At 41.8% G+C, this 24,169-nt stretch overlaps 2 protein-coding genes across 2 annotated transcripts; both read right to left on the reverse strand.

Moving 5' to 3' along the window:
- Nucleotide 1: 1 nt before the first annotated feature.
- On the reverse strand, nt 2-10,029 carry vps51 (VPS51 subunit of GARP complex). Its single transcript, XM_021320854.2, has 11 exons — nt 9,628-10,029; nt 9,187-9,316; nt 7,956-8,102; nt 7,645-7,864; nt 5,700-6,615; nt 5,392-5,607; nt 5,166-5,249; nt 4,933-5,067; nt 4,732-4,853; nt 3,497-3,584; nt 2-480 (listed from the first exon to the last, which is right to left on the reverse strand). Exons 1-11 carry the CDS (start codon nt 9,799-9,801, stop codon nt 220-222), a joined length of 2,493 nt encoding a protein of 830 aa, XP_021176529.2. The 5' UTR covers nt 9,802-10,029; the 3' UTR covers nt 2-219.
- Nucleotides 10,030-13,919: 3,890 nt separating this feature from the next.
- frmd8 (FERM domain containing 8) lies at nt 13,920-24,134 on the reverse strand. Its single transcript, XM_021320852.2, has 11 exons — nt 23,963-24,134; nt 22,559-22,664; nt 22,243-22,410; nt 22,042-22,143; nt 19,834-19,892; nt 19,523-19,689; nt 17,034-17,249; nt 16,832-16,955; nt 16,597-16,746; nt 14,607-14,835; nt 13,920-14,514 (listed from the first exon to the last, which is right to left on the reverse strand). Exons 2-11 carry the CDS (start codon nt 22,647-22,649, stop codon nt 14,405-14,407), a joined length of 1,416 nt encoding a protein of 471 aa, XP_021176527.2. The 5' UTR covers nt 22,650-22,664; nt 23,963-24,134; the 3' UTR covers nt 13,920-14,404.
- Between the last annotated feature and the right edge of the window lie 35 nt (nt 24,135-24,169).

The following is a 24,169-nucleotide window of genomic DNA, read 5'->3' on the forward strand; positions in this document are numbered from 1 at the left end:
TAATAGAGACTGGAGGGAACTTAAAAGTCCAAAGTAGAACATACAGAACAGTAAAATAGTACATTAGGAATCTTAGAAAGATCCCAGTCAAGACCTGCATGATTAATAACAAAAAACAAGAGATTTGGATGATGTTATTTTCTATAATATCTTAACAGCATTGACTCAACTAGTCCTAAATGTGGCTGAATTATCCCGAACAATGTGGCAGAGGTTCACTTAACCTCTTTCACAGATCACTTCAATAACACTCTGCTCCATCGGAGAGGGGTCCAGGCAGCGGTGGGCGGAGCTCCCCACTATCTCATCCAACAGGAAATGCACAAGGTTCTCATCCGACACGAAGCGCCACAAGTACATCTGCAGGTAGTGGCAGTCGACCTGGATCTGCTGCAGGCCGTAGCGCCCAAACGTGCGCAGTCGGACACACTCCAGGAATGTCTTCAGGCTTATTTTGATTATACCTGTCATCACGGAGACCTGGGAAAGAGAAGAGAGGTGCATGAGAGATGTAGACAACTGGCAGGATCAAGCAAAGGAGCAGTACAGAGCTGGTCAGAAATATAGAAGTTTAAATCTTTTGTGCACTCTCTAATCCACTCCACTATACAAATATATTGTATTAATATACCAACAACGGAATTGGTCCTCCATCATTAGTCTAACCAATTTGTGCAATAAATCAGTGTACTGTTTTTAGCAGCTTAGTTAGAATAAAAAAAAGAAAAAAAAGAGGGGATGGAGCCTCTAGACTCTGGAAGTCCTTGATGTTCGTAGTCCAGACAGACTCAGATTCAACCTGAAAACTTTCCATGTTGGCATTTAATTCTAATTCAGTTTCCCCATCAGCTCTTTTATGTTCTGGTGTCTACTTCATATGTAATTTTATTGTATCCATTTTTTTTCTATTTTACTTTATCTTTATTGCCTTTTTTATCTTGTGAGGTATTTTGGTCTTAATTGTTTTTAAATATGCTACATAAATAAAATTAACTTTGACACCAGTACCCCTGCCATTAAAATGTCTTGTCATTGTGCCAGAATATTTCAGTCTTTGTCTTGTTTGATCATAAGATTTTCAACAGAAGGTATTTGGGCTTGTCCGTCTGCATATTTAAATCAGAACTAACGCTGCTGATTTAAGAACAAGGATTTCTTTCTTAGTCAGTCTCCCTTCAGCATCTATTGGTCTTAATAAACTCACATCACAGAGGACAGAGATCCTGTTGTCCTAGAGTCTTCTGGCTTATAAAAGGCTTGTCCCTTGAGATGTTTTTAAGCAGTTTAACCCAGTGATGCCCTACTCTGGTCCTCAAGGCCATTGTCCCGTGTCTTATACTTTTACCTGCTCCCACACACATTCATTTCCTCACCTCTTCAGCCGGGTATCAGAAACCTGCTAATGATCTATTTGTTTCAATCAGGTATGTTGTAAAAGGGAAACATCCAACATATAGTGGACAGTGGGCCGTGATGACCTAGGCCAAGGACCATTGTCCTAGCCCATTTCTTTTGATTTTATCTGAGATGGTTGAAAACTGGATACAGCAAGTGTTAAAGGAAATTTTGAAAGAAGCTTCTCTTTATCATCTTGTATGACCTGACAAATGTATTCATTCTCCCTGTTGCAGCTGCAGAGTTTCATTTACACCCATGGTATTTCACTTTGCTGGGACATTCTTGAAGAAGACGCCAGGAGGTTGTTATCAGAATTATTATTCTGAAGTCACTATGGCCTCACACCACTCGGACAGAGGAGGCCTGGAAACATGATGGCTGTGTGTAAGTTCCACTGTTTGCCGAGTGCAAGGCTGAATGCTGCGTAGAATGATTATTGTCTATGATAGACTGTCTTTGTTATGTCTCAAACCAAGGCCACGGTGCAGTATTAGGGGAAGCCCGAAAAGCGAGGCAGGCAGAGACAGGGCAGACTGCAGCGGGGGCCGTGGGGTGCGATTACTTTCCATCTATGTGATCTCTGCTCTGTTTCTCAATAAAAGTGCTGGAACTATATCACTCCACCGTCTCCTTCTTCAGTAACTCGGGGAAGTCAGTTATCTGTTCAAAACTCCCATAACAGAGGTGCCTGATACAGACAAGGGCAAAACTCTCCCTTAGGTTGAAGGTCTGGTTTCTGAGTCAACATCCTTTTCCTAAGGGTTACCACAGAGCTCATCAGAGCCAACCTGAAGTTTCCGAGGACCTTTCTGTGAGAAACTGGGGAGTTTTGTCCGGTTAGTGCAAACAAGACCCTGTCTGAGACACGTGCCCCAAGCTGTTCTCCTTCTTATAAGAAGATATTCAATTCTGACATTGATAAAATAAGCGATCTTTGTCTTGGTAATTAAGGAAAGCAACGAGTTTCTTTTTTCCCATAACACCAGCCTCACAGGACAATGGTCTTAAAAATACATCTCTTTCAAATGAAAAAAGCAGACTAACATTAAGCTTCCAAAATGGCTCCAAAGTAGGCACTGTTGAAATTCATGGTTTATTTTTAAAAACCAGGTCTGTGCCAAGAAACCAATGTTTTTATAAGAGCTCTACAATTTTCGGCTCTGAAAGTTGTCAGGTATTTAGTCAGAATTATGGCAGAACATTGTTGATGGCCATAAAAAGCATTTGATTTTTCTACAATGTGTTAAGGGATAATTCAAATATAGGTGATCTAATATGCAGATTTTTGACCCACTGGAAGTCAAGAGAAAATCGACAGTAAATTTTAATTTGTGTACCTAATACTTCTTAATAAAATGCTTTAAAGCGGTTATAATTAATTCAATCTGGATAAAAAGAATAGTTTAACCAAATCAATAAAAGATCAAACCTAATATGACTTACGTGCCTATGTTGAGTGGATGTAAACATATGACAGACACCATTACTGTGAGTTAAACGTGAAGGAATATCTTTAGCACCCAAGTGCACAGAACAGCATCTGCAAATGCAAAATCATGCTTTTTAAAAAGCAGATCTCCACCCCGAGCACACACTGGATTACTCCTCAGTGCTTTTAATGAAATAGAAAACATCAGTGAAAGGCTGGTGGTCCAGTTCATTAAATGAAGACCTTGGAAACAGCAAACACGAAGAGAGAAAAAAACACCTGAGTCTGAATCTTCTCTAAATTATGGTGTAAATCCAAAGTAAATAAGAATCTATTTGGCAGTTCAACCTCTAAGAATGTAGCTGTTATTTTCTTTCTAGAGTGTGCCTAGAAAATGATGAGAGGGAGGGAACCAAGGAGTAACATTAGCATATTAAAGTGCTCCCACATTCGCGCCTCCAGAGTCTTAAAAGTCAATTTGAAAATCAATCCACAGGCGAAGCTAAAAGCTCAACAGCAGCGTTGACCGTGCTATGATCCTCATGTTCCCGCGAGCAGACCGTCTTCAGGTCATAGATCATGTTCTGCTTGTGTACTGTGCTGGATATTCTCATGTGCAGCTTCTAAGAACAACCAAATATATTTATCCAGCTGAAGATCAGCACTGACCTTGTTGAACTCCACTGAGCTAAAGATGTCGATCCTTTCAGAAAACAGCTTGTGTATGTTGCTCAGCAGATTGGTATCCATGGGAGCGCTGCAGGAACACAACAGGTAAAAAAGAACATCCATCATAACTATACAGTAAAACAAAATGGTGATTCACTTATTTGGACTAAAACAGATTAAGCAGAGTCCTCCATTAAAATACCATTTTATATACCATATATTTGGAAACAATAAAAAAAGATGACATAATTTTGCCTCTGACATACAGAGAAGATAATTCAGATTCTTTTGTTTCATTAATAAAATATGCTTTCAGAACTAGTTTGGCCTTTCTTGGCTGGAGAACCAGCTTGGTGTCATTACTTTACTAAAAAAAAAGTCTCTTCCAGTCAATATCTGATCCTCCTCCAGTTGTTTTCTGTCAGACTGTTTTGTCTGCACAAATACCTGTAAATCTCAATTGTTGCTAGCAGATGTGTTAATATCCCAAATCCAATTTAAATATGCAGTTTGAAGCAATGGTCCTCATTCCTGAATGGGATCTGGTTCAGTTTACCAATTTCTACCCTGATTTTGTGCTGATCCATTTCCATTTTGTCCTTTTAAACAAATCTGTTCAGATCCACGTGCTTAAACAAAAGCACATCAGTTTATTCTAGCACTGTAGTTAAACATTCTTTTCACTTGAAGAAGGTTAACAGAATGTCAACATCTCGTGTAATTTACTTCAACTGAATACAACTCTCTGAAAACTTTGTACAACACCAGGTTTCTATCTATTGTGGATCTGATCCTCACTGAGGCCATTTGTCTCTTAGAAAATATACCTCCTGATCAGGAGGACCTTCCTGCTGGCAAATATTACTTAATTTTCAGATAACTATGTTTCTTCACAGTAGCCTAGAATTGATAATAGAAAATGACTTAAAATGGCCTGATTTTAAAGCATGTATGAATGAATCCAGTAGAAAATGTCCCATGGTAGATGGCTTTATTTCGTTAATTTTTTATTAAAAGACAGTTACCTTGAGTTATTCTGGTGTTAATCTGATGTGACTTCCTGCTGAAGCTCAGTATGACTTAAAACATTTCCAGTGGTTGTTAGTCTTCCTGCCTCTAATGAAAGCTTTTCTTAACTCTTGTTTAGCATAAGGTTGGTTCAAAGATGGTATTGGTTTAGTGGACCCCCCCCCCCCCCAATGCACTATTGATCTTTGCGTATGAGGTCACCTTACCTGGGAGTGTAGCTGGCTGCGTAACGGGGTTGCTGCCTGGAGCTGCTGTAGACAGAAAAGGTCCTTTTGCTTGAGTCACTGCTGTGTGCCTTCCTCACACCTTCCTCATACAACAGACCCACCTGTTGTGCAGGACATTCATAGATTAGAGTCGGACAGGAACAGTGCCTACATGCCACTGTCTGACCTTCCAAGTGCTACCTGCACGTCAATGGAGGTGGTGTCCTCCACTACTCTCTTCATCACCGCTCGGACGTTTCTCGGCTCGATGGTGTTAACCCAGTCCCGGGTTTCCACACTCTTTCTTAACATCTGGGAGATGATCAGCCCTTGGACCTGGACAAAGAAAGAAAACAAAGGACAAAAAGCGTTGCCTCGCATAAGTAGCTCTCCTGACCCGGCGTTATGTTTTTTTATTTTTAATGGAAACCTACCTTGACATAATGGTTGAGCAGCTTTTGAGCTGCTTCTCTTGCTTCTCCACATAATGTTGTGACTGGCGTTATGGGATTTTGGTGCTGAAAAAGACGGGTTAGTTTAAGAAGCCATTTCACGCTTTGAACTGCTTCATACCCCTGAAGCATGTACCAAAAATGTTTAAATGAAGAATGTACTTTTCTGAGGTTTTATGTCGCGCTGCATTTTCTGTATCTCTAGTACCTGGACGAGAAACTGCTCATCTGTGAGAGTGAGTATGTAGGAGATAGTAGACGTCTCGAAGTCCAAGCAGAGGCGAGACAGGAGCAACAAAAGGGCCGGCGGGGTCGATCCTCCTTTGTCTCCGGCGCTTTCGCAAAACTGCCGAGAAGACTGGCACACGAACCTGATGAAGTTCACCACCAGGTTCTCACGGACACCCTGGCTACAGAACTGGCCCTAATAGGATGAGGCAAAGCAAAACAGCTTTTATTAGAAACTCAATTTCAGCCTTTTTTACATTTACAATGAAAAAAAAAAAAGATATTCACCTTGAAGTAAGGCTTGTTGGAGAATGTGATGTCCTTGGCAGTGAACAGGTGTACCGATGCTAGCACCGACTTAATCTGGTTGAGAATATTAGCTGACAAGGACGAGAGAAGCTCTGGGAGACTGCCCGGAGCATCTCTGCCAGAAGCAGGCCCTCCCAGATGAGCTCCGCCTCCAGCCACAGAAGCTGCGGCCACAGAGAGGCGAGGCGTTGCAAGGGCCTGTCTCACATCTGTGAGGCTGTCCATGTAGAAGCTCTGCAGCGCAGAGAGGTACTGCTTCACTCGCTCCGTGGCTGCTCTTATCACGATTTCCGTCCCCTGGTTTGGAACGGTGGAGCCGGGCAGCAGTTTAGACACAGCCTGAAGTCGGCGGTGGAAGCGGTCGAGGGCGCGGACCAAGAGGGAATTATCACTGACGCCTTTCTCCTCTTGGATCCTCCTCTCAACTAGCGAGAAATAACGAGCTGCCAGATCATGCACAAAGGCCTGCAGCTTGCCATTCGCCATCTGAGGAATATTTTTTGAAGCCAGTTCACCTGTCTGGGCATGGTTGATGAACAATTCTTGATAGGAGGTAATCACCAAACACAAGCTGCTAACAAATTCATTGCAGCCTCTGTCTATGAACTCAAGGATGTCGGTGTTGGGGGTGGGAGAAGGTAGAGAGAGGGTTTTAGGAGAGTTAGCAGTCGGAGATCCGGCGGCTGCAGTGGACGATGACCTGCGTGTAGCAGCCTCTTTGACAGCTGAGGTCGGTGGGTCCGGTTTAATCTCAGCTTCCAATCCCTGGAGGTCCAGCTCCAGGCGAGACCGTGCATGGCTCAGGAACTTATCGCAGAGCTCCTCTGCAGGCTCGTCCAGCTGCAGGAGCAGCTCCACACACTCTGACAGGTCTTTGGCGCTGGTCCCGCCATCTCTGGAAACACACAAAATACCGTCAGTAGGGGCCAGTACATGCCGTCTAACAAATATATTAGGGCTGGATGATAATTCAATAACGATACATGTCGATTGATAGATGCATATTGATGATAGAAAAAAATGGGTCAATAAAAAGTTCAATAGAACGTTTTTTCTTCCTTTTTACATTCTAGCCATGTAGGTTTATATTACATCATTATATCCTTTCAACCAATCACAAACGCAGACCCAGGAACGCTCCGTCACCAAGCTCCGCCCCCAAGCTCCGCACCCTTCAAAGAGCTCAGAGAGCACACGTTCTTTTTCTTTTTTTAAAAACTTGTAGTTTTGGTAAAAAGTTGGTTGAATAAAGGGTTGAGTTTGAATTCAGTGTTTGTGTGTTCTGTATCTAAAAATAGGTTGCTAAGCAACAGCATAAAATGGCCAGGGCTGCACTTAAAATATACGTTTTGAATTTGTTGATAATTATCAATATGATTTCTATTTTATCTATATGCTTTATTTTTTTCTATATCGTCCAGCCTTAAAACATATTCACACTCCTCCTATTTTTCCATTTTGCCACATTACAAATCCAATGTAGTTTAACTGGATGGTATGCATTAGATCAAAACAAAGTAGCACATCGTTTTGATGTGGAAGAAAGGACATTGTCTCAAGCATTTGTTTTTAGCCCCACTTACTCAATAAATCTACCTATCCACCGGTTTAGTATATCAAACTGAAATTTTCCTGCCATCTTGTTTACAAAACAGCTCAAGCTTGGTGATATTAAAAATGTCCACCTATCAACTAATTAGTGACTTGTGAAGCACAGGTTTCCATTTAGGAAAAAAATACAGTAAAAAGTGGCTGAACACAAATTTATGAAAGACTTTGATAAAATGTTGAAAAATATTAGCATTATCCTGCATTAATTTCTAAGCTGCATTAATTTGATTTGGTCAGACAAGCACAAAAAAAAAATACATTGATGCTTGTGGTTGTAAGATGACAGTCGTGCGCATCTGGGGAAAATACCCACCTGAACTTCTGTCGAAGCTCCTGAGCCAGCTTCTCCATGATGGCGTTACAGTCATCCTGAATGCCCTTGAAAGAGGGCAGGTGGCTGTACTGCTGCAGCACACAGCGAGCCCGTCGGTGAGAGCTCACTGCCTGAGCATAGGCCTGCAGCTCCAGACACTTGTTCAGTCTTGCAGGCAACTCAAACAGAAACTGCAGCTTCCTCAGCAGAGTGTGGACACCTGGCATAAACCAAAATGGGGCAACTAACTATGAAAAAAATCATGGCAAAGGTATTCAACAACACAAATGGAAAAAAAGAGCTGATAATACCTGAGAGTTTGGTTATCTGTGCATGCTGGTCCTGGAGTGTGCCGCTGATACAAGCGCTAAAGTCGGTGATTGCAGCCATGTTTGCAGACAAGCAATCCATTTCATCTTCCATCTTTTTAAAATCATTCTTCATTTTTCTTATGGTGTCTAACAAAACAAGAAAAAGTACCACACCTATGGTTTCCAAGATATTCAAACTCATTGAATCCTAAAAATTGTGTCAGATTATAACTGCAACCTTCGACCTGACTTGTTAATATTTCATGAACTAACACAAAGTAGCACATGAATCATTGTGAAGTGGAAGGAAAATGCTACAAGTACAGCTCAAAATATAAGAATATCAAAAAGTACAAAATAAAATAAAAAAATTCCTCGTTTCATAAAGTGAAACTCATATATTCCGTATGGTATATACAACGTTACGCAGAGAATTAAATATTTCCAACCTTTGTCTTCCCTATGATTGCTGATAACCTTATCACAAAAATCTAATTGTCTGAGACTAAATATTGGGGCTTCCTTTTCTGTAATCATCTAAATTCCAAGAAATAATGGCTTAAAATATTTCACTCTATGCTAAATTAATCTATATAATGTAGAGGTTTCATTTTCTGAAATGAGTGGCAAAAATATTGCAATTTTTCACAATGTTCTTTTTGAACAGTACTTGTACAGCTCGAGCAAAAATTGGCTGGTTCGCTGCAGAAAGGGAACTAAAAGTAGATAAAATGTTCCTGAAGTTTGTGCATTTGTCCTTGAATTGTGCAGCAAGTTTAAATGATCTGCCAATGGAATAAGATTTTTGCACTTGAAACAGAAACAACTCATCTCCATCGTCTTATTTCAAGTGCAGTATGTGTAATTATCTTATTTCAGGGATCAAGATACTCATCCCGTTGGGAGATGATCTTATTTACCTGCTCAAATCAAGAACAAATGCACTCATTTCAAGAAAATGTTGCTTATATTCAGTTCCCTTTTTGCAGTGTTTAGATGAAAACATGTCCAAGTGTTTCAATGGTCCAGTCAAAAGTACAGACCTAAAGCAAACAGAGAATACGTGGCATGGCTCAAAACTTGATGTACTATTTTCCTTCCACATTACAATGATGCACTACTTTGTGCTGGTCCATGACATAAAACCCGAGTAAGATACAGAGGTTTGTGGTTTTACCGTTATATGAAATAAGTTCCAAGGGCAGTGGATACATTTGTAAGGTTTGTTTACCTGTAGCAGATATGAACTTGTTATAGTTTTCATAGACCAGGGTCTGCATGTCGCTGTCCAGAGAGCGGATCTGCTTCACCATGCAGTTCTCGTGGTCCATCAGCTCTGCAAGGGAGCACTCTCTTCTGAGCTGTATTTTAAGGAACAGAATATTTTTATTATCTAGAACATAAAATAACTCCTCAGTGTTAATTTGCGGCGACGTAGAGCCCCCTGGATTACAGCTATGAGCGTTTTATGCATGTTTAGCAGCTGATACAAATTGACACCTTCACCTATTTAATTGGGCTTCCACCATGATAACTCGGAGACATCCTGCGTATTCGCTTGTATATATAAAGTACAGTGTGTGGCTGACTTCAGCCAGAATCATAGGACTCCTGTGTCGTGCTAGAGATAAAAAAAAAAGAAAGAAAGAAAGAAAAAGAAACAAGAAAGCACCTTGTTGAGGTACATCTCCGGGTCAAAATGCGGCCCGTTGATGTCGCAGGGATCCAGAGACTGCGGCAGCTCCGGGACCTTCCCCTCCTCGTTTAGGCCGTAGTAAAGCTTCAGCATGCCGTGCACCTTTCGCCTCCTCCCGGACTCCTCCGACACCGAGCCCTCAGCGTCCATACTGAACTCCGACCAGCTGCCAAAAACGGAGGAAGCGAAACAAACACCGGACAGCTCAGAAACACGGGTTGGAAACTGCACCTCCTCGGTTCAAGGGAATTAATATTTATTCAACTTTGCGGAATGTCTTGAATAACGAGAGTCTGTCACAGTAAATGTTTAAAAAAAACTGTCATCTGTTCTTTGAGGTAAATCGCAGCTGTATGGAGTCGTTGTTGTTTCCGTGTTTGTAGCCAATCCAAGTTTACGTTCTCAGAGCGTACGTAATCGAGACAGACGCGTATACGCTACTGCGCATGTCCGCACTACTACGATTTAAAGGGCCACACCAAAGGAACGACGTCAGACAGCATATTCATTTAGATCGAAAAGTGAAAATCATATACAAAATTCCTTATACAAATAGGGATGTTTCAAACATTTCATCGATAAACATTTAATTATGATGAATTCGACTTAAAAACAAAATCGGACATTGCTTTTTAATAGTGGTTCAACAGAATCTTCTTTAAAAATCATCTATTGAAACAGGCCTAGACAGAAATGATGGTATCCCCAGAAAAGATTGAAAATTATTTCATTATAGGGACATATTTAACTGAGGTGTGTCCTCTGGTTAGCATTATAGATGTCTTCAAGCTTGTAACCACTCAATCTGTCAATTTAAGTAGCCCTTGTGCTGTTTGGTGACTTGGTGTGTACCATCCGAAGATTAGAGGAAAATCACAAACAAGCATGTAACCAACAATTTTGCTCATGACTGTTTATACAAAGGACTGTCGAATCTGTTACCATGGAAGCAAATGTGTCCCAGAACTCTAATTAAAATGCACAAATAGAAATGCTTTTTCATTTTCAAAGTGCAGCTGTATATTGAAAATGAAAAAGCACTTCCTATGTATGCATTTTAATTAGAATATTGGGAGACATTCACTTCAATATCTTTCTCCCCCAAGCAATTCAATTCAACTTGGAGAGACTGGGGACAGTTGCCCCAGTCACTTTTTGCATTTGACTCTGTTACTCAGAGATGGTTTGGATTGCACAAACTACATTTTTAGACAATCAAGTTATATCTGTCAATAATCAAAAGCTGATTTAAGTAAATTTTGAACAAATGGTCAAATTAAAAATAAAATCTAAAAAAATCTGTCTTTAGGATCTCTTTAGCTATAAGTATCAAACTTCTTGAAATTAAAATTGTAGGAATCTTACTTATTTAGTGAAGGAAACTTTTGATGATTATTTATCATTACAAACAGCAGTATCAGGTTAATTAGTATTAGCCATGCAGGCTGATAGCCATATACAGCATATCCCTGCTTTTAAATACATTCAAATACTAATGGAATATGTCCACCAATACAGATTGTTTATGTATTTATGTGTGTGAGACATGATAAACTCTAAGAAAATAAATAAGCTGTTTGTTATGGCCCTGTCAATTTGTTGTAAAGCAGTTACATTCAACCTTTAGACTGGGGTTGGTGACAAACCTCCAACTTTCTCACCTTAAATTCTGTCTTTAGAGGCCCCACCCACAAGGAACATTTTTCCTTCAAAACGCAAGTACAAACGGATATGTCCGTTACATTTCCTCCTAGTCACAGAACATGAGTCAGAAGAAAAGCTCCTCTCTTGCTGTAGCTTTTTATATAATGTCTTCATAGTTGGTCGGATATAGAATAAGAGTAAACAAAGATGCATTTGACAGAATACTTTATACGAGTTCTTGTGAAGAAACCATAACCTTTTATGTCACGTCATACATATTAAAACAAATATTTTACAACAGAACAGTTTATTTCAAACATCACCAAAGGTTGATGATAGAAATGACGAGTGGCTTTTAGGTTAACTGTAAAGCAGAACTATAGATGTATGGTTAAACAAAAACAAAATGGTGACAGAAGGTTTTAGGAATAAAGTTTTAACAGTGCATCATGCTGGTTAAAATGATCATGGCTTCTGTATACAGTACAGTTTTTAGGTGTGTAGCAAGCACACTTTTAAAAACACATCTTGCTTTATTTCATTTTTTTTTTTAAAAAGACAGCAGAACTGACTGCCTACAACATCAGTAGGAAAGGTAAAATACATATACATTTTTTTTTTTAATTCCCGATTTCCAAACATGAAAACAGGCATTCAGATACCAACTTAGTTAAAAAGGCACTTCTGCTTCTGCAAACACAGTATTTAATTTAGACCCAATTTTTCATTACCGTATACAGACAGACACAAACGTACAAAGATGGAAGTAATTCAATCATGTGAGTCATCCAACTCAAACCAGTCAGGTAATGGAAACATTTTTATAAAGACTATGTTAGTATTAGTGCAACATTACATTAGGTGTAGGCTGTCGGAATGGCAGTTCTAAAATGAGTCATGCATAGTGTTAGCAACAATGAGTCGGGACTGCTAAGGGTCACAGGCGGTCGCCGAGACACGATCCGAAGCTCACAAAATAATAATAACTTAAAAAAAAAATAAAAGGTTGTGGGGGTTGCATGATGAGAGGAGGAAGGAAGGAAGAACACCAGGTGGAAGGCAGGATTAGGTTGGTGAAACTTCTTTCAGTGTAATTTGTTTTGGTGAAGATAGTTTGCTTTTGAAAGGTGGCTGCATCAGGCGGAAGTTCAGAGAGCATTAATCAGAAAGAACTGCGACCCAATGGGCAGCAGTAGATCAGGTTGGTTTGGTGTGGAGACTGAAATGCATCAGTGTAGTCACATGTGTCATATGCACAGAACTTAGAGATGCTGTCTGGTATAAAATCCACATACTTTGTGACTTTTTAAAAAATTTTCCCATTAACTCATTCCACCAGTAGCACACTGACGGTAATAAACACCAACAGATGGCCTGTAGAAACCCGTCTCTACAAAGCTGAAAAAACATCCATCATAGATCGATATTGCTTTCTCACTTCTTTAAAATGAACTATGCCACCAGTAAGGTTTTAACAGCTTCATATGCAAGTTAGTTTACATTTCAGGAGAGGCACAATTATAATATTGCAGGAGTCTTTTCTTTATGCTTGTTAGCACCGATATGCTAAATAATATGAATGAATGGTTTCCTTTTACCTCACCTGTGCCCAAGGTGGAGATTTAAAAGTTTAACTTCAAATGTTGTCTCCAACTGGACTGAACATGCATGCAGTGCCTTGCAAAAGCATTCCCCTTGAATATCTGCTATTCTTTCTTACATTTTGTCACATCACAACCTCAAACGTCCGTGTATTTTAAAGTGACTTCCTGTGACAGACTAACCCAAAGTATTGCACAACTGAAGCGAGCGACAAGGGACGCACAGGAACTACAATCTAACAGCGGACATCTTCCTGAACACATCCACGGTGGAGGCAGAATCTTAAGCAGGGTCGAGGAAGCTAGTAAGAACTGATGGGAAGAGGGATGGAGCAAAAGACAGGGCGACCCTGGAAGAGAACACCTTCTTCAGAGGTGGCAGAAGACTTGAAACCGGGGTGGAGGTTGATGTTTCATCAGAACAAACGCCCCTAAAGACACAGCCAGCGCTAGGCTGTGGTAGGTTAGACCAAAGCATATTTATGTATTAAAATGGCAAAGATTTCAGCTTCTACAGCAGATGAGCGAATCTGGCAGAGGCAAACCGAAAAAGACTTGCGGCTGTAGCTGTATTGAAAAGTAGCTTTACTTTACAGTTATGCTCTACTTTGTGTTGGTCTAGCACAGAAGAGCCCAAGCGCCTGCTTGAAATGTGACAAAATGTCAACAAGTTAAAACGGGTAGGAATGTTTCTCTAAGGCACAGTATTTTACTGACTACTTTTTAATGCATTATTAATTCATTAATCAATTCTCTGATCTCGACCACAAAAAAAAAAAAATCTTTAGCCCTCAATTATGTTTTGATTCCACAAAAAAAAAAAAAAAGATTACAATATAAAATGAGCAAATCAAATGAAATATAAATGTACTCACAAGAAACTTCCACAACACAGCAAAGGTGCTGCCATAACAAAGAAGCCTTTCTGTTTCTACCAGTCCTTCTCTTATTTGGCTTCGCCCTTAAATAGTGTGAATAACGTTTGAAAAAGCAGAATAATGTTGTCATCAAAACCTTAACCCCCCCCCCCCCCCCCCCTCCAGGCGGTGCTTGTCATGCTGACCGAGGCGAAGCTGTAACATGTTCATCGGGACAAATTGCGACATTCTTGATCGTAAGGTAAAAAAAGAGGTACTGCGGTGGTTTATGCTCCTTTTGAGGTGTCACGTGTTTGAAGGACTGCAGAAAAGCTCAGAAACATCAAAAACTTAGCGGGTTTCTCTGAGGCTCGTCCCGGGTCGAGGAGCGACTGCTGAACAGCAAATTCAGTTCGATCTTTGCAGGTTTAGAGTTTAGAAAGCTCGCGTTCTTCACATTGATGAACTCTCATCCCGCACTCCACTTTAAATGATAAATGTACCCACACATAGATACCTCTTGTTTGGTCCTTGGTTTAAATCAGAGTGTAGCTGAGAAACGTCTTGGACAGAAGTCTTATTTTTCGGCTTGTAAGTCGCAGTGTAAAAATGTTGCGGTTTGGTCCTCTGGGGAGACTGAGGCAGAGGCGTTTAACCCTGCTCCAGGCTCTCAGTTTGCACAGCAGAGTAGGTGGGCGCCGGGGCTTGTCGAGCAAAGAAGGATGCAGCTCTTTTCGGCTTCAAGCGCTTGATTTCTTTACCTGAAAGACAAAACGTGGAATCTAGAAATTTCCCTCTGCGATAAAAAAAAAAGAAAAGAAAGAAAATGATTTGCAGCATTGGATGTGCTCACCATTATCCACGTAGCTGATGGTGTTCAGGGAGTGGACCCGGCTGCACACGACGCTGCCCTGCCTTTGCAGCATCCCACGCCTTCCTCCGCGGCCGTTCCTGGCGCCGGCTTCTTGTCCTGCGGGCTCCTGAGGAGCGCCCGTCTCGCCGCCCGCCTCGGCTGCAGCGCCCCCTTCTGATGCGGACTTCAGCTCCACGCAGAACTCAATGAAGCCGCTCATTAACTCGGCCTAGGCGCCAGAAAACGACATTTTATTGTGTCACCCGTTTCTTCACCACAGATAAAGAGCGGCTCTGCTCTCCGTTTTACTAAACGATCAGAGAGGAAGCAGCACATAAAAGGTAATGCTGGCATCTAGAGCCAACTGTGATTCTGATTGGCAGCCTCTAAGTTTATGCAATGTCTCTTCAGCATCTGGTGCCTCACAACAGAACACTAAGAAACCTGCACCAGTCACAAAACTGAATTTACACTGCCTTGCAAAAGTATTCATAATCCTTGAAACCTTTTAGAGCATACATTTTCAAATGTGGCCACAGATGCTCTATTGGATTTGGGAATGGACTTTGACTAGGCCATTTAAATGCATGATCTCAAACCACAAGTGTCCTGCAACTTTAGAAGAGTCTCCCCTTCAACAACTGAATCATATAATTATTACATGAACAGAACTCCGTAGGACCTGACTGCATACTGACGAGACAATTTAACCATTAGAGGCAGGTTTGTTGGACTAAGTAGACATCTAAAAGTTGCATGAAACCCGTCCTTGATAAAAACCATTCTATTCCTTTGCAGCCTCTAACATGTTTTCTTCCAGGATAGTTCTGTATTTAGCGCCATCGATCGTTCCATGGACGCTGTCCATAGACGTTGGACATGCTGGTCCTGCTAAAGAAAATCATCCAGGTGGTGATGGTGTGATCAGGAAGATCTGCAGATAGTTTTCTGCCACACATAGACCAAAAAATTACATTTTGGTCTCATCTGACCGGAGCACCTTCTTCCATTCGGGTGCTCCTCCCCCTACAGCGTGTGGCCAACAGCAAACAGAACTTCTTATGGGTTCCTTTCATCTGGGGCTTGTTCTTTACAACTCTTCCCCAAAGGCCAGTGCCCGTACTCACAAAGAATAGGACTAAAGGTAGCTCTTAGTTATAATACAGTGCTGCTTTCAGCAACGATCTGAATTGTTCTTAAGATAAAACTCCTTGGCAGAAATTTTGAGAATCTTTGTGAATATGGCCCCAGATTTGCACAGTGCACTACTAATAGCTCTTCTGTGGATAGTTTCTACCACCTGAGCAGAAGATCTCTGCAGCTCCTGCAAAGTTGTCCTGGACCTCTCGGCTGTTTCTCTGATTATTGCTCGTGGTGCCCAGTCCGTTAATTCATGAGCACGGCCATGTCTTGTCAGGTTTGCAGCTGTGCTGAACTCTTCCCATTTTTAGATCTCATACAAACTGAATTTTTTAATATGGGTTATAGTCTAGGTTTACACACAGCTCTTTGTATGTCTTCGTTTGACGCCGTGCATAACGACCACACCGCATTGGTTCTCTGCTTCATTTAAACACCCCACAATCCTGGCAGCACTGCATCGCTGTCAGTAACGTGATCAAACAAAACCCACATCAGCAAACCCTTCCCCTCCTGTAACACAGGCGCAAACAGCAACTAGATGGACATAAACATCAGTAGTTAATATTGGCCCACTTTTACTTATTGGACCAATACCGATATGTTAAAAAATGACAATCAGCCAATATAACATGCATCCCTACTTGAAACCATGTATGACTTCCCTTCTATTTAACTATTAATTTGGGTCTGTTTGTTACATAAAAAAAAAAAAAAAAAAAAAAAAAAGAATCACACTAAAATATATTGACATGAAAGAACGTACAAGAGCGCAAGGGTTGTGGATATTTCTGCTAGACGGTGTGGATCCTTAGATTATTATACTTTAGTGTATTTCACATTTTCTTACTTGTTTTGAGTAAATCTTCAGCAGTTTGTTGACGGCCGTGCCGTCCTCCTCTCCGTCAAACTCCAGCCACAGGATGTGTGAGTCTCCCTCCTCTTCAGGGTAGCTGTGGTCCCACGAAAGCTCGCTGAAACGTAGCCCGAGCAGCACATGCTGCAAGCAACCAGGATCAACGATAGAACGCAGGACTCCTTTCCATGAGTGGAAGTAAAAAGCTAAATAGAATTAAATCTCTTACCTTTTCCTTCACATCAATCACATAAACCCCCTCCAGGCAGATCCCAACGCTGACAGCTTTACGTTTTCCCCGCTGGAGGATGCCTTGCACAGGTTTGTCAATCTCCCCACAGAAAAAGGCGCACCTGTTTGTGGATTTAGTTTGTTAACGCATGAAAAGAAATATAAAGACGTGTAATAACAGCAGCAGCAAGCGTTCCTACCCATAATAAGGCAGAACGTGACACATCCTGAGGTACTGGTGCAGGAGCTGCTGCGGCTCAGGAGACGTTCCCGTAGACACGCTGAGCTGTCTGTACTCCTTGGACAGTTTCTGCTCCAGCTCTGCCTGACGGCTCGATTTCCCCCGCAGAGTGGAGAAAAAGCCTCCGCTGCCCGTGGCAACATGAGCCGGCACAAAGGAAGGCAGCTTCTTTTCCCTGTGCGCAACAGAGGGCAGAGGTGAGATTAAACTCCACTCGTGTGATAACGCTCTGTTCAACCCAGCAAGAACTCACATGTTGTTGGGTTTTAACATTTAAGTTTTGTTTACTTTGAATAAAGGGATTCTTTGCTCAAGGGGTGGCTGAAAAGGAAAAGATGTAGTGAAATTATTCTGCCGTGAAATGACAATCGCATAAAAAGAGACTATAGGCAAAAAAAGAAATATAATAAAATGTTACAGAATGATGTTTTTTTTTATATCCGTTTGTGCAATTTCCCAAACTTTTGTTGACCAGAACAGATATGTAACACTTTAAATACATTGTGCCTCATAATGTGAAGCCAAACTCAAAAAGTATATTTTAATTTTAATTTTAGTGATTTCCCTCACTAGATGCGTGCTACTTCCCATAAAGCTGGAAAATAAAACAACAAATAACAGAATGTACTTTTTAAAAGGACATTAAAAGTTTTCTGTAGCTTGGCTCGGCATGAAAAAGACGCGGCCTCAGAGGCTGCTCATCATGCAGCTTCACTGATGAACAAACATAGCAGTTCCACTTTATGCAGACCACAACTGAAGGATCTGAATGTGAAAAGGAATGACTTAAAAGCACGATATTTGCCCTTAAACACGAGGACCAGAGACGAACTGCAGGCTAGACAGATTTACCTTTTGGAAACGACTGTCGCAGAACATTCATCCGATCAGACTGCTCCCTCAAACACGCAGCGGCAACTCCTTGCCAGCATTATCTCAAACGTTCTTGAAAGTCTAATTCTTGATAAAATAAATGACTGTATATCTACCACTAATAATCAGCTTGGTTTTAAGCTCAAACATAGCACTGATCAATGTATCTATGCATTGAAAGAGGTTTGTTGAGACATATAGAAGTCAGGGCTCTACTATGCTTTTAGGTTTTATTGATGCGTCCAAGGCGTTTGATCGCATTAATCGTGTTAAATTGTTTAATAAACTCATGCACAGGGATGTCCCCAGCAGCCTGGTACGAATCTTAGCCTTTTGGTATTCTAAATCAGAGGGTGCGGGTTAAATGGGGGAACACTCTATCTACATCTTTTTATGTTAGTAATGGGGTAAGGCGGGGGGGGGATTTTATCTCCAGCCTTATTTAATGCCTACATGGATAAGATAAGATAAGAGAGATAAGATAGTCTTTATTGATCTCACAATGGAGAAATTCACTCGTCACATCGGCTCATACAAGAAGGTGCAGAGTAGGGAAGGTGCATTCAGTTATATACAGTCAATCTTCATATCTACAATAGATCAAAAGAATACCAAAAAAAAATACAAAAAAGGAAATAGGAATGTAAATGTTTCATTTACATTCTTACCTCATTTACATGATGACCTGTCCAGGCAGTTGGGGACATGCCAAACTGGCTGTATGGTTGGAGAAATGTTGATAAATCATTTATTATACGCAGACGACCTAACCATTCTATCACCAAGCAGCAGTGAGTTCCAAAAGCTACTTAATATCTGTTCCGAGTATGGGGTAGAATTTGATATTAAATATAATGCAAAGAAAAGTGTGGTTATGATATGTAGAACAAAAGATGATCTAAACATTAAATTCCCTTCTTTTTATCTATCTGGAGACGAGCTGGGAGTAGCTAACACCACAAAATATCTGGGGCACATCCTAACAGATAAACTGGAGGATGATGCTGATATGAGCAGACAAAGGAGAGTGCTATATGTACAAGCCAACATGCTGGCTAGAAAATTCCATCACTGCACTACAGATGTTAAAAATCAACCTGTTTCGAACTTACTGCTCCCCTCTTTACACGGCTCCTCTCTGGGTTAAATCTAAGGAGAGGCCTGCTTAAGCTAAAAGTAGCCTATAATGACTGTCTCGGGATTCTCTTGAAGAAACCAGGAAGTACTAGGGCAAGCCAGCTGTTCTGTAGGCTGGGTTTAACTACTTTCATGGCTTTGGTGAGAAATCGCACTTTTAAGTTTCATGAACAGGCTGGACCGATCCATGAATGAGCTTATTGTTCAGATAGTAGATCCGAGCTGCAGTTCTGTGAAGTACGTGTCCAAAATATGGGAACACTGGTATCTGTGCCTTCATTAGCCCCTATTCTCTTATTGTTGTTATATAGAATGTGTATATATGAATGTGTCTTGTTTTATTGATTTATATACTGTACTGTACTGTCTTCTGTGGGCCTTGAGCCTGTAATAATAAAGTACATTAGTCCTCCAACGTAGACAGATCAGCTCACAAACCTGATTTTAGCAGTGGTTTGCTGGCTGTCCAGACCCGCTCCCTCTTCTAGAGCCAGGGACAAGGCTCCGAGCCCCGCCCAGTGCTCGGGGTCACACGGGTATCGGCCTGTGAGGATGTTGCTCCTGGCCTCCTCAAAAAGAAGTCTCAACACCGTCTCATCTTCTATCTGCGCGCGAGTAGACACAATGGGGGACGTTAGTGGGTTATTCTATTAAATGCAAACAGCTCAGTGAGCTCCTGAGCTTCATCTAATGAACAACGATTCGCCGATAAAAGGATCAGAATGGAGGTTATGCGGTGTCGAGCTTACCTGTAGCTCTTTTGATTTGGGATAAAACACATTACGTCTGTACTGTAGATATGGTTCGTCTGGAAAAAAAAAAAGAGTAGAAAACAAGGATGCGTCAGTATATGTGGATCTTTTTATTTGTGTTTTTTGTCACGCCGCTAAACGAGACTGCTCGTTCAGAGGGGAGCGCGGAGGCTAGAGACAACTCGAGCCCTTCCAACCCACTCAATGCAGCCTGACAACCCCCGACTGTGGGCAGAACTTCCTCAACAAAAGGAAAAGAGCTTTTAAAGCAACCGCATACTCCCCTCGCTTTCCTTTGTGGTATTTTTAGCCGCCCAACGCCGTCCCTTTTTTTTTTTTTTTCTGACTCGGCACATCAACACCTGTGAGCTTTTCCACTTTGATTGCTAAAGACCATGAAAAGAACTAACAGCAGTCTGAGTCACCGGCTTTTGGAGATGAGTAACGCTGCGACAAAAGTCGGCGCTGACGCCGGGTCCATTTGTGAGAGTCCACCGTTTCCTGGTGGAAAGCTTTTGGTTTGGGTTCCCACTCAGCAGTGTTAAATCAGACCGTGCTGTGTATTATTTAGCTTTGCAGAAACTGTTCTAATCCCAGACGAAGCCTCTTATATAAAACAGAACACGTAACCAGTGTCCGCTGAGACCTTTTAGATTTATCAGTGAGAAGATACTAAAAAGGTTTGATATTTGACCGCTACATGGGACCATCGGTCAAAAATGTTACGGCTTATCTCGAAAATGGCAACAATCACAACTTAATCCTTAATAATAATGAGCAGGTTGACAAAACCAACAGCAATGCCTGCCTCAGTCCTAGTTGGAATTTTAAATGTATTTTTCTGCCAATACTCGTGACAAAGAAAAGCCAGAACCATTGGGAAAATTATTATTTGACCCAGGGTTTGCCAAACTCTCTAATTTCGATCATTATTCAGAGAATCAGAATGTCACCCAAAAGGACCAGAAGACGTCAACAAAATGAAGGCTAAAAAGTGATTTGAATGCCACTGTATGAGGCAGGCACAGCAGTGAAGCTCCAGAGGTGTCCATGGAACCACCAGATGGATTTTTTTGGTCCACTCCACTTTAGAGAAACTCTCAAGACCTTTTAGGTTTCTTTGCTGACACTCGGGAACAGATTTTCTGCCAGGCAAGGGGCTAAACCCCCCCCCCCCCCGGACTTAACGTGGTTCTTCTTAAGTTTCTTTTTGGTTCATCAAAACCCATCGGTGGTGTTCTGGCAGAGGGAAGATAACTCTTAACCAAAACGTTAAAAACAAAGCTCCAAGCATTGGTCTTTGAATGTCACGTTGTATCCTTGTAAGTCCCACAGCATAACGCTTCCACCTCTGTGCTTGCCTGTGGGGATGGTGTTTTTCTTTTGGGTCCAAATCAAAACCTCTCCTCCTCCAAACGCACATTTGAGATTATGCTAAATGCATTTCCTGTGGTTGCTGCAATGAAAGATTTTCTGGACAGGAAGCGTTTATACACAAGATCCAAATCCAGTTGAGAGCCAGAGTTCTGATTATATGTCAATGACATATTAATAAGCTTTTTACTTTTAAGTAGATATGTAAAGGTAAAAACACACATTTTCTGTCCAGCTACTTATGCTTGATTGCCAGAAATCAAAAGTTTATCTTTTTCAGCCAGAGCTGTTTATTTCTCACTCATCCTGTCGCCGCCTCCTTTTCCTGCAATTTAATGCAATCAAAGTGGCCGCCCCACTTGCCCTCCGCAAGCACAACGAAAAAGCAGCTTATGAGTAAGCCGAGAGCAAAGAGGAAACAGACTGTGGAACAACAGCGGCCATTAGCAGCATGCAGCGATCCACATGGCTTCAGCAAACATTTGCTGCGTTCTCAGAATTGATCGAAACCTTGTTGTGATCGTTTTTAATCTAAACTGGTACTCAGCTGCAAAAAAAAAAAAAAACCCTCTAGACTTGAAGGGTTAAATTCCCTAAACTAATGTTATCTTTGTTTCATTTCTTTGTAGTTAAGCGCCACAACAGCCACACTTTACAGCCTCGTCCACAGCACCCATAACACAAGGCTGCGTACTGCCAACGCGTTTGACATGAACCTAGTTTGCATGTTTTACCAGGGAAACTAGAGTACGTGTAAGAAAAAAAAAAAAAAAGTCCATGCAAACTGATTCACAGTGAGGACCTTTGTGCCGACCCCATTCATGTTCCCACCTTGTGAAATGTCTTCCTCTGACGCGTCGGTGAATCGATACAGCAAATCCTGCCACTGCCTGCACAGTTTGTACGGCTGATGCCTCGGCTTTAACTGCAGCTCTGCAGAATAAAGAATAATAATTATTATTATTATTAGCTGTATTTTTAAAACACATTAAAAGATGAAAATATGCCCAAAACAATCAAAAGCTTTCTTGCCAAGCAGTGGCGAGCAGAGCCAAAAGGCGAAAGCATCCTGCGCCGACTCGGGGATCTGCAGAGCCTCGCGGACGCTGCGGCCCAACTCCTGCACGGAGACGCTGCCGAGCCCTTCGACCGACAAGTGTACGGCGCTCTCACCGAACAAATACACGAGCACATCCTGAGCTGCGGGGACACACACACATGCAAAGATTAACTGACAAGAGCACAATGAAGATATTTCTATTTTGAATAACTTATAAAGCAATTTGATAAGAAAAAAAACAGGGAAGGGTGTTACGACGTTCTTCATGTTGACTGGATTGCAACATACCGCGGGAAAGGGTTGCAGAAGAAGCCACACTTCCCCTTTGCGAATGATCATCGGACAAATCCGGAGGAAAACTGCAGTTGTCCCCCTCCATGTTTTTTTTTTTTTTTTCTGAAACACAAACAAGGTGCGGTGAGAGCATTTACACAACAGCAGAGTTACACCGCCAACGCTTACAGTAAACTAGAACAGAGGCCCAATGGGAATCAGAGAACTTATTTTACAGACGACGCCATAAACTCCACCGCCTGTAGCATGAATCGTGAACTCCTTTGTGCATTTCGTGGCAACATGCTTTCAAGAATAATTAACTCATGATGCAAATTGATGCAAATGGAACATTTCCTGTGTTACATCACAGATATGAATACAAAACAATGAGGGGAAAGTACGCGCATCTCAAAATGTTTTTTCTTTTCTTTTTTACATCTTATTTCACCCGCCTCAACATTAGTGAGGGCTGAACGGAAAATCATCTGCAGGTGTTGCTCAGGTGTGCTGCGATAAGTAAAGAACTCATTCACTGCCCTATTTACATCACAACCCTTGCCTGTGGCCAGCCACAAAGTTTAGTGTTTGGTTTTGTTTATACGACAGCCCAACGCAAAGTTATGCAGAGCTGTGAGGAAAACTAGGAACCTTTCCAAAACATGGCTGCCAACCTTAACCTACACGGACCAGAGCACGGATGATGACTCTGGAGCAGCTGGAGAGATTGAAGGCTCAGGTGGGACCATAGCCTGGGAGAGATGCTCTGTTCCTCCTGGACCCATTACCTCTCTGATGCAATCTCGCGTTGAATGATGGGTGTAAACACGGATCCCATCCCTTCAATGTCTGTTGTTGTTGTTGTTTTTTTAAGAGCTTAGCAAACAGCGTTCAGAATAGGGTGGGATACAGCAACCGCCGGCGCCATTTGGGTCCCATTCTGGGAGCGATTCAACATCCTGGGCCACAGTTGGCCTGAACTTTCCCCCATTCTCGTTGTCTGGTTCAAGCCAAACAAACCCATGACTGGCCACTTCTTTCTTGAAGTCTTTTACCGGAAGCTGAAACAATTAGAAAACGTCCCAGGAGCCCCCGAGACAAAACGGGCTGCTTTCCCCAAAAACATGTCCAACAGGACTGACAGCCAAGCAGCTTAAAATATTCCAGGGAACAACAATCCTTCATCACCACCAACCAAAGGTTAGCTAAAGCTAGCAGAGAGGCAGAGACAGCGGCTGCGCTAGGCAACACGGCGGAGGAGAGACGATCGCTACCTCTAATTTAGTATACTTGTTGTTATTCGGCAGCCACTTTGCCAATTTCAACACTTATCTCTGGCCCATCATCATCAGCTAACTTTCAGCGTATTGCTCGGCAGTCTGTGGAATAAATAAACAAATGGTTCTTCTGTGCACCTACCTGTATTACTGCAAATTCAGCTCCACTTGCTGCGTTTTCCAGAGACGGGCTTCAGATATTTGAACAAAAAGTGCTAAATACATGAGTCAACAAACCCTTCGCTCCCACCCTATTGCCCTGGCGATTGAGGCGAGGGTTAGCGAGGCGCCTGAAATTAGCTTTCCGGGCAGGCAGGGAGTGTGCTGCTAGCCTGCTGCTGAACGATCC

Source organism: Fundulus heteroclitus, chromosome 11 (assembly GCF_011125445.2).
Source record: "Fundulus heteroclitus isolate FHET01 chromosome 11, MU-UCD_Fhet_4.1, whole genome shotgun sequence".
Classification (NCBI taxonomy): domain Eukaryota; kingdom Metazoa; phylum Chordata; class Actinopteri; order Cyprinodontiformes; family Fundulidae; genus Fundulus; species Fundulus heteroclitus.